This window comes from Pongo abelii, chromosome 20 (assembly GCF_028885655.2).
Source record: "Pongo abelii isolate AG06213 chromosome 20, NHGRI_mPonAbe1-v2.0_pri, whole genome shotgun sequence".
NCBI classification, from domain to species: Eukaryota; Metazoa; Chordata; class Mammalia; order Primates; family Hominidae; genus Pongo; species Pongo abelii.
This window is the reverse complement of record NC_072005.2, coordinates 16385807-16395982: the sequence shown is the minus strand read 5'-3', so window position 1 is coordinate 16395982 and position 10176 is coordinate 16385807. Positions and strand designations below refer to the sequence as shown.

At 50.8% G+C, this 10176-nt stretch overlaps 1 protein-coding gene across 3 annotated transcripts; it reads right to left on the bottom strand.

Annotated features, from left to right (window-relative positions):
- Positions 1-3238: 3238 nt before the first annotated feature.
- FAM32A (family with sequence similarity 32 member A) lies at positions 3239-9936 on the bottom strand. 3 transcript variants are annotated; one of them, XM_024236395.3, is made up of 5 exons: positions 9730-9936; positions 9481-9622; positions 5806-5891; positions 4713-4766; positions 4317-4400 (listed from the first exon to the last, which is right to left on the bottom strand). In XM_024236395.3, exons 1-4 carry the CDS (start codon positions 9801-9803, stop codon positions 4748-4750), a joined length of 321 nt encoding a protein of 106 aa, XP_024092163.1. In that variant the 5' UTR covers positions 9804-9936; the 3' UTR covers positions 4317-4400; positions 4713-4747.
- Between the last annotated feature and the right edge of the window lie 240 nt (positions 9937-10176).

Below are 10176 nucleotides of genomic sequence, written 5' to 3'. Positions count from 1 at the left end.
GGGGTTTCACCATGTTGGCCAGGCTTAATTTTGCAATTTTTATACAGATGGGGTTTCCCCATGTTGCCCAGGCTGGTCTCAAAACACCTCGGCTCAAGTGATCTGCTCGCCTTGGCCTCCCAAAGTGCTGGGATTAAAGGCGTGAGCCACTGCACCCAGCCTGGTTATTGGGATTTTTTCCAAGCTCCCCAGATAATACTTATAGGAAACAAAATTTGAGAAACCCTGGTGTATCATAATAGGTATGATCTTTCTTTCTTATTTTATTTTTTTGAGACTGAGTCTCAAATAAAAAAAAAAAGTTGCTTGGTGCTATGGCTCATGCCTGTAATCCCAGCACTTTGGAAGACAGAGACAGGAGGATCGCTTGAGCCCAGGAGTTTCAGACTAGCCTGGGGAACATGATGAAACCCCATCTCTACAAAAAATACAAAAATTAGCTGAGCATGGTGGCATACACTTGTAGTCCCAGCTACTTGGGAGGCTGAAACAGGAGAATCACTTGAACCTGGGAGGTTGTCAAGGCTGCAGTGAGCTATGGTGGCATCACTGTACTCCAGCCTGGGCAAGAGAGTAAGATCTCTAAAACATTACAATAAATTGGGCAAAATATGAGACTAAGTCCAATAGGGTTTGTTACATATCGCGTCTATTTCTGTTAACTCTTGCTGAACAGACCCTGATGTTCTTCCTTAGCAGTAGAAAGTCACAGTTGTGGCCGGGCCTGGTGGCTTATGCCAACAATCCCAACACTTTGGGAGGCTGAGGCAGGAGAATCACTTGAGGTTGAGGCCAGTAGTTTGAGACCTGGGCAACATAGGGAGACCCTGTCTCTACAAAGAAATAAATAAATCACCTGGGTATGGTGATGTGCACTTGTGATCCCAGCCACGCAGGAGGTCGAGGTGGGAGGATCACTTGAGCCTGGGAGGTCAAAGCTGCAGTGAGCTGTGATCACACCACTGCACTCCAGCCTGGGCAACAGAATGAGACCCCATCTCAAAAAAAAATAATAATAATAATAATAATAGTCCTGACATCTCATCAGATTCCTTCCAGAGCTTAATCACTGGGCAATTAGTATCAAAAGCCTCTCTTGGCTGGGCATGGTGGTTCACGCCTGTAATCTCAGCACTTTGGGAGGCCGAGGCAGGTGGATCACCTGAGGTCAGAAGTTTGAGACCAGCCTGGCCAACATACTGAAACCCTGTCTCTACTAGAAATACAAAAATTAGCCGGGCATGGTGGTGCACACCTGTAATCCCAGCTACTCTGGAGGCTGAGAGGCAGGAGAATTGCTTGAACCCAGGAAGCAGAGTTGCAGTGAGCCGAGATCGCACCAATGCACTCCAGCCTGGGCGACGAGCAAAATGCCATCTCCAAAAAAAAAAAAAAAAAATTAACTTAACCACTTAGTACTGAAACAGTCATTACGAAAGCCGGAGGCCTGCATTAGTGAGACCTGGCCTGCCACAACACTCCACACACACAATAAGAATCTCTGTTCTCCGGGCTCGCTTTGAACTCCTGGGCTCAGGCAACCCTCCGGCCTCAGCCTCCTGAGCAGCTGGGATTACATTTGCATACGTACCACTGTGCCTGGCACCAGGCCTTGGCGGTTTTTAATGCTCCCCAGGTGATTCTAATGTAAATTTGAGGACAGCGGTGGTGGACTGTAAGGGTATTGGATCCCAGTAAACCACACCTCCTAGTGTTCATGTGGAGTTCCCTGCCAGACTCCGGGTTTGGCTACGTGGCTTGTTTTGGCCGCTGAAATAGGCTATGTAGGCCGGGCGCGGTGGCTGATGTCTGTAATCCCAGCACTTTGGGAGGCCGAGGCGGGCGACTCACTTGAGTTCAGGAGTTCGAGAGCAGCCTGGCCAACATGGTAAAACCCTGTCTTTACTAACATACAAAAATTAGCCAGGCATGGTGGTGGGTGCCTGCAATTCCAGCTACTCAGGAGGCTGAGGCAGGAGAGTCACTTGAACCCGGGAGGCGGAGGTTGCAGTGAGCTGAGATCGCACCACTGCACTCCAGCCTGGGCGACACAGCAAGACTCTGTCTCTAAATAAATAAATAAATAAATATTAATAAAATAATAATAATAAAGAAATAGGGTATGTGGAGGGAGATTCTGGAGGGTAAGATGCCACCCTGGACTTTCTGGCCCCAGGAAAGCCAACACAACTAAACGAGTGAACTGAACCACACTCCATGGAACAGAATCCTCCAGCCTAGCACAGTCAACCCACAGAGTTGTGATAATAAATTTTTGGCCGGGTGTGGTGTCTCACACCTATAATCCTAGCACTTTGGGAGGCCGAGGCAGGTGGATCACGAGGTCAAGAGATCGAAACTATCCTGGCCAAAACGGTGAAACCCTGTTGCTACTAAAAATACAAAAATTAGCTGGGCGTGGTGGCATGTACCTGTAATCCCAGCTACTTGGGAGGCTGAGGCAGGAGAATTGCTTGAACCCGGGAGGTGGAGGTTGCAGTGAGCCGAGATCACGTCATTGCACTGCAGCCTGGGCAACAGAGCAAGACTCCATCTCAAAAAAAATAAAATAAGATAAAATAAAATAAATTTTTGTTGTTTTAAGCCACTGCCTTTTGGAGCCGTTTGTTATGCAGGGAAAGAGCTGAAATAACTACCTTTCCACTATACTAATAAAGGGTTTCCACAGTAGTGGAATATGCATAATGCAGACTCCTGCTGCTAGCTTGTGGATGGAGAAGGTCTGAAACTGTCTTTCCACCAGGCCATGGGAGAATCACTGGCAAAAGCCACTGCTAATGAGAGTGTGTGTCACCTCTCTTAGGTATGACCCATAGGCGGGAACAGATGTGCCATCGAAATTTTTCCACCTGAGTTGCCGTTTTCCAGTATGAATATTTTTCTGTGCCACAAATCCAAAAGACATTTTGGTGACAGCCTATAAGAGGACAGTCAGCACTTTGAGAGGCTGAGGCGGCAGATCACTTGAGGTCAGGAGTTCGAGACCAGCCTGGCCAATATGGAGAAATCCCATTTCTAACTAAAAATACAAAAATTAGCCAGGCGTAGTCGCGGTTGCCTATAGTCCCGGCTACTTGGGAGGCTGAGGCAGGATAATCACTTGAACCTGGGAAGTGGAGGTTGCAGTGAGCCAAGATTACGCGACTGCACTCCAGCCTGGGCAAGAGAGTGAGACTCTGTTCTGGGGAAAAAAAAAAAAAGACACTCAGACTTACAATAACTGGCTTTTGCTTTATTGTGTAATTTACACAGGACAACCCCAAATTCCACACTTCGTTTTTCTCTTCTGCCTTCATTATTCTTTCAATATCTATGTCAACAGAGATTGTTTCTCCCAATAACATATGTAGTTTGATCCTCAACCAGGACGCACAGGCCCTACAAGATCCCAGCCCTCCAACACGGACACCTGGACCCTCCCATTTGACTGCAGCCTTGTCTGTTTGTATTGGGGCTCTGCCCTGGTCCTGTCACCCCTGAGGCGTCCGTAAGGTAGGAATGCCAAACAGGATTCGTGTGATGTGTCAACTCTGAGTAAATACAAGAGGCTGCTAGGAGCCCCCAGCTGAGGACTGAGAGGCAGGCTGTGTCTGGGTTCCATTGCAAAGAATGCTGTGATGCATTAGCAATGTCTGCTATGGCAACACCCATTAGAAGCACCTGGAAGAGGGCTTTTGGGAAACAGGCTCAGAAAGGAGCAAGGTGTGTCCATTCCATTCTTGCCTTAGGTGGCTGTTCCATTACCCAGGCTACACTGTCTCAGTGGCCAGGTGGCTGAGGAGGAAGTCTGAAGGCGACAGAGTTGCAAGTGGCTTCCCTGGGGCCTGCAGGGGACAGCATAGGCCCAAAGCTAGAGGAAGCTTGGAAGGGTGCCCACGCTGGGTCCTGCAGGGCTCTGCATACTGCCGGCCACCATAGCGCTAGCTCCTTATCCTCTGGAGTCTGTCTCATCCAGGAGAAGACAGCTGGTTGGCCTCAGAGCATTAAATGCAACTCAGGGGTGAAAACATTTTTACATGACACAGACACACAATGGGCTTTACCTCTGGATAAACTTAGAAACTTTCCATCCAAACGAAAAGGGTGTATCTTCTGTATGTTGCCAAGAAGCCTAAACTGAGTACAAGGACAATCTTACTTTAATCAAGTTCCAGAATGAGGGTACACAGCTTTGAAAAGCAATCTGTAGCAGAAGATGCAAGGGTGTGTGTAAAGCCGTGTTTCTAGAATATACCAAAGGAAACACACACAACCCCAGCGTGGACTTTTGCGAACCCTCGATGCTGCTCCATACTGGGGGGGGCAGGTGGCTACTTTGTCCAGCTGACTTTGGGAATGTCGTAATGCTCCGTAAGTGTGTCCAGGTGTCTGTTGAAGTCCTGGGAAGGTGGAGTAGAAGGCTGGTGTCAGCGCAGACCCAAGCCGGCTACTGGGGAGAAGTGGCACTGCCCAGCTCCGCCTCTCCCACATCCTATCTCTCCTGAGCCCCCTCCTCTCAAACTCCCCCTGCCAGGTCTTACAGACTCCTGAACCCTGGGCTCCCCTTTCATAACCCTGGGGAACTGTCACTTCTGTTAGATAAACTTCCCTTCTCGTCAACATGCCAACAGCTCCCTCTGCCAGCTCATAGCCTCTGGGCCCAGCTGGGACCCTGAATGGCTCAGTCTCCCCCACTGGACACGGTGACTCACCTCCACTCTCTGCTTGTGGGTTTTGGATGCTTTCTTTAGGATCCTTTCCATTTGCTGGAGAGAGAAGAGACATGGAGGTGAGTTTACAGGTTCAACACAGCCCAGGCTGGCATGGGGTGGAAGATGGAGCCCTGGCCAGACTGGCTCTCACATTTAGAACAGCTGGAGGTTTCAGGCTGTGTGCCTTGTCCTCCTCCCTCAACTCCACCCAGGCTGGTCCAACAGGGAACCCAGGTCACTTGCCAGCTTTGTGAGTGGCAGGAAATGAACCAGCAATGCCTGAGTGTGTACCCATGAGCAGACTCTGCTGGGAGCTGCTGGCACGCTTCCTGCGTCCTGAGGAGGCTGTTAGCACTCCCAGTTTGGAGGAAAACAAAGTTCCAGAGTGGGTTTCAGGAATGATAAGAAAGAGAGAGGTAAAGGGTCCGACACAGAGCAGGTGCTCAAGTGACACTTCCCATCCTGACGTTAGGGCTATAAGACCAGGATCACCATCCCCAGGGTTATTCTGAAATACGCCTCCTGCACCATGACCTGCTCCGATCCTCACTTCAAACACTCAATGACACCTGGAAAGGTCAGTATCTGGTAGCAGCTGGGAGTGTGGGCTGGGCGCGGTGGCTTATGCCTGTAATCCCAGTACTTTGGGAGGCTAAGGCAGGAGGATAGCTTGAGCCCAGGAGTTCAAGACTAGCCTGGGCAACATAAGGAGACCCCAACTCTACAAAAAAATCAGCTGATTTTGGTGGCTCATGCCTGTGGTCCCAGCTACTCGAGAAGCTGGGGTAAGAGGACTGCTTGACCCAGGAGGTTGAGGCTGCAGTGAGCTATGATCGCACCAATGCACTCCTGCCTGGGTGACAGAGTGAGAGAGACCCTGTCAAAAAAAAAAAAAAAAGAGTTGGAGTGTGGGATATAAAGCCAGACAGATCTGAGGCCACACCTGGCTCTACACCTCCTGGCTGGATGACTGTGGCCCACTGTTTGGTGGCCCCTGTAACTGTGCTGCCTATGATTCATCCCTTGTGCAGTCCCCATGCCACAGTGACTCTGACCTGGCCATGGACTCAGTTAACTCAAAGGAACACAGTACCAGTTCTGGATCCATGCATAAGACCTGGCAGCATTAGCTTTGTGCCCTTGGAAGCCAGTTGCTGTGCAGGAAGTCTGATGGCCCTGCTGGAAAGAAAGGACCCGGAAGATGAGATGACATGAAGGAAGAGGCCACGAAAGAAGCACTGAGAGGTGGGGCATGGCGGCTCATGTCTGTAATCTCAGCACTTTGGGAGGCCGAGGTGGGAGGATCACTTGAGGCCAGGAGTTTGAGACCAGCCTGGCCAACATGGTGAAACTCTGTCTCTACTAAAAATACAAAAATTAGCCAGGTGTGGTGGCACGCGCCTGTAGTCCCGGCTACTTGGGAGGCTGAGGCAGGAGAATAGCTTGAACCCAGGAGGTGGAGGTTACAGTGAGCTGAGATCGTGCCATTGCACTCCAACCTGGGCAACAGAACGAGACTGTCTCAAAAAAAGAAAAAAAAAAAAAAACTATATGGTGGCAAAGCCATCTTAGATGCTCCAGCTCAGTTGCACCTTCAGAGACTCCAGGCCCAGCTGCCATCTGACCACACCAGACTCCAAGTGAGGTCAGACCCCGCTGAGCCCAGTCAACCCAGAGCATCATGAGATATTATTGGTAGGGGCCACCTGGCTGCTCCTCTCTGTCCCCCCTCTTCTCCTTCATTCCCTCCTCACCTCCTTCTGTGTCCAGTCAGCCCTTGCCTGGCTGATTCTCCCTCTAAGGCGAGTGCCTTGCCCGTCTCTGTCCCTCTTCCTGCTGCTGTGAGCCCAGCCAAAAAGCCTGTGTCTCCTTGCGAGAAGCCACACTGACTTGTCCAGCTGCCACACAATGCCAGGCAGCTGGCTGGGCTCTGCCCACAGGCGTGACACCCAGCTACTATTTTAGTTTTTGCAGAGATGGGGTATCGCTATGTTGCCCAGGCTAGTTTAGAACTCCTGGGCTCAAGTGATCTTCTGACATCGGCCTCCCAAAATGTTGGGATTACAGGCATGAGCCACTGTGCCTGGCTGACTCCACTTGGATTTCTACTGGGGCACTGCATTTACCTGCTTTAAAACTACAGCTTTCGTTCCCCCTCCCTCGACTCCCACTCCAGAAAACCTGCTTTACCTGCAATCCTTCCCACCCCAGTAAACAGCACCTTCATTCATCAAACTGCCCAGCCCAAAATCTTCGTCATCCTTCTTTCTTTCCCAGCTTACATCCAACCCAACAGCTAACCCTGAATTCATCCTTGAAAACCTATTCCAAACCTGTTACCTTCCACTGGCTCCATCACGACTGCTCTACTCTAAGCTCCCATTATTAGTCTCTTGATAGCTGCATAAGTCTCTCATTCTGGCTTCCAGCAATAAAATCTCAGCCCTGCCTCTGACTATAGCCTCAGGGTTAGAAGGGAAAGAAATGCATTCACTTGGCCAGGCATGGCGGTTCACGCCTGTAATCCCAGCACTTTGGGAGGCCGAGGTGGGTGAATCACTTGAGGTCAGGAGAGCGAGACCAGCCTGGCCAACATGGTGAAACCCCGTCTCTACTAAAAATACAAAAATTAGCTGGGCATGTTGGTGGGCGCCTGTAGTCCCAGCTACTCGGGAGGCTAAGGCAGGAGAATCGCTTGAACCCAGGAGGCAGAGGTTGCAGTGAGCTGAGATCGTACTAATGCACTCCAGCCTGGACACCAGAGCGAGGCTTTTTCAAAAAATTTAAAAAAGGCTGGGCGTGGTGGCTCATGCCTGTAATCCTAGCAATTTGGGAGGCTGAAGCAGGCAGATCACCTGAGGTCAGGGGTTCAAGAACAACCTGGCTAACATGGTGAAACTCCATCTCTACTAAAAATACAAAAAAATTAGATGGGCATAGTGGCAGGCACCTGTAATCCCAGTTACTCAGGAGGCTGAGGCAGGAGAATCGCTTGAACCCCAGAGGCGGAGGTTGCAGCGAGCCGAGATCGAGCCACTGCATTCCAGCCTCGGTGACAGAGCGAGACTGAGTCTCACTCTGTTGCCAGCGTGGAGTGCAGTGACGTAATCTCAGCTCACTGCAACCTCTGCCTCCTGGGTACTGGTTCAAGCAATTCTCCTGCCTCAGCCTCCCAAGTAGCTGGGATTACAGGCGTGTGCCACCACGCCCGGCTAATTTTTGTATTTTTAGTAGAGACAGGGTTTCACCATGTTGACCAGGCTGGTCTTGAACTCCTAACTTCGTGATCCTCCCGCCTGACTTGTTAAATCCTTACCACAACCCTGTGAGGTAGACTTTAGTGCTACTTTAAGTAAAAGGTAACCGGCTCGCCCAGCGTCACACCACTAACTCGTGGCAGAAGCAGAGTCAAACTCAGGTCTGTCATGCCAGAGGTAGTGCATCCGTGTGTTTTCTGTATGCCTGAATTAGATCTGGGAGTAAGAAGTTAATTGTCCCCAATGTCCATTTTCCCTAGTGTCACCGTACAGAATCACCTAGACCAGGGTTAGGGTTTCTCAGCCTCGGTGCTACTGACATTTGGAGCCGGATCATTCTTTGCTGCAGCGGGCTGTCCTGTGTATCACAGGGTGTGTGGCGTCATCCCTGGCCTCTAGCCACTGTTGCCAGTAGTCCCCACCCCAACCCAGTTGAGAACCAAAAATGTTTCCAGACATTGCCACATGTGCTTCGGGGTGGGAGTTTAGGGGGGTGGAGACTACCCCCAGTTGAGAATCACTGACCTACACTGATTATTCCCTCTCCCCAGCATAATGGACCCAGTTGATCTGCCTTACTGTGAACTCTTCTGTTCTTTACTGCACACATTTATTGTGTTTCATATCCAGAAAAAATAATTTATCGGAGCCTTAAAATACAATACAAACAAAGTCGTCATGGGCATGGCCATTCAATATCAACAGCTGAGACTGGGTGTGGTGGCTCACACCTGTAATCCCAGCACTTTGGGAAGCTGAGGCGGGCGGATCACTTGAGATCAGGAGTTCGAGATCAGCCTGGCCAACCTGGGGAAACCGCGTGTCTACGAAAAATACCAAAATTAGCCGGGTGTGGTGGCGGGCGCCTGCAATCCCAGCTACTCGGGAGGCTGAGGCAGGAGAATTGCTTGAACCCTGGAGGCAGAGGCTGCAGTGCTCCGACCCCACCAAAAATAACTAATTTTTAAAAAAATACAACATGTTTGAATCTGCCAAACAAAGTTGTCTTGGAAACAAACTTTGTGGTGACTTCGAGCGGCGAGCATGGCCATTTAATATCAAGAGCTGGCATCCACTAAACATTTATGCACTGCCTTTTACTTTCATGACTTCCTCTCAAGTTCCCAACCCTCTTAGAAAAAATTACTATCCTGACTCGTACAGAAAAGGAAACTGAGGCACGGAAATAAGAAAGTCACTGGCCTAGTGTCGCAGGGCAAATGAGCCACAGCACTGGAATCCAAACCCAGGTCTCCAGCTCTGGCCTCCTTTCAACGCCAGTTCTAGCTCTCCCCTCTGCTGCCCACTCGAGCCAGCGGGGTCTTCTCATCCTTGGAGCTCCCCCAGCAGAGGGCGACTCTTCTCTCACTCACGCACAGCATCCTTTCCCCGTAATTAAGGTCTCCTCTGACCGCTCCCCTGCCCTCGGAGCGTCCCAGCCCTGACTCCAATTTCGGGTCTCCGGGCGCCGGGTGTTCCCGCCCTCCCCGCCGCCTTCTGCTTCTGCTCACCCGCTTCTCCTGCATTTTCTCGAAGGCCGCCTGGGCCGGGGTCCGCTTGTCCAGGCCGCGCCGCTTCTCCTCCTCGTTCTTTTTGCTCGTTCCCATTGCTTCCAGGAGTTTCGCTTTGTCTTTGTCCTTCTTTTTCTTCTTCCTGGAAAAAGACATGAGGAGGGGGCGAGTCGGAGGGTCAGGGCCAGGGGTCCCGAGAAAAGGTCTAAGGGGAATGAAGACGGAATCCCGCGGGCCCTCGGGCCTCACCGCTTGGTCACTCCCAGCTCTGCGACGCCTTTCAGCTTCAGTGGTCCCTTTTGGACCTGCTCGTAGGCCTCCATGACACTCTCCGGGGGTTCGGCGCTGTTTGCAAACACTATTTCCGCCCGAATGCCCGCCTCGCTTCTCTTTGGTTGGCTGAGCTACAAGGTGAGCATGCGTTCTTGGTTCTGGACCTGGGCCACACTTCCGGGTAGTGGGAGGGACAGAGAGCCAAGCGAATGAATGCCCTTCGCTTCCTATCTGCTGCCACACTTCCGAATGTGGCGCCCACTTCCGGTCTCCCATTCTTCACACAGGGTGCTGGAAACCCAACCCCTTTTTGAGCGTTTTGCGCACTTTTGGGTGACCTATTCTTTCTCCTTGATTTTTTTTTTTTCTTTTTTAGAGACACGATCTTGGTCTGTCACCTAGGCTGGAGTGGAGTGGCGCGAT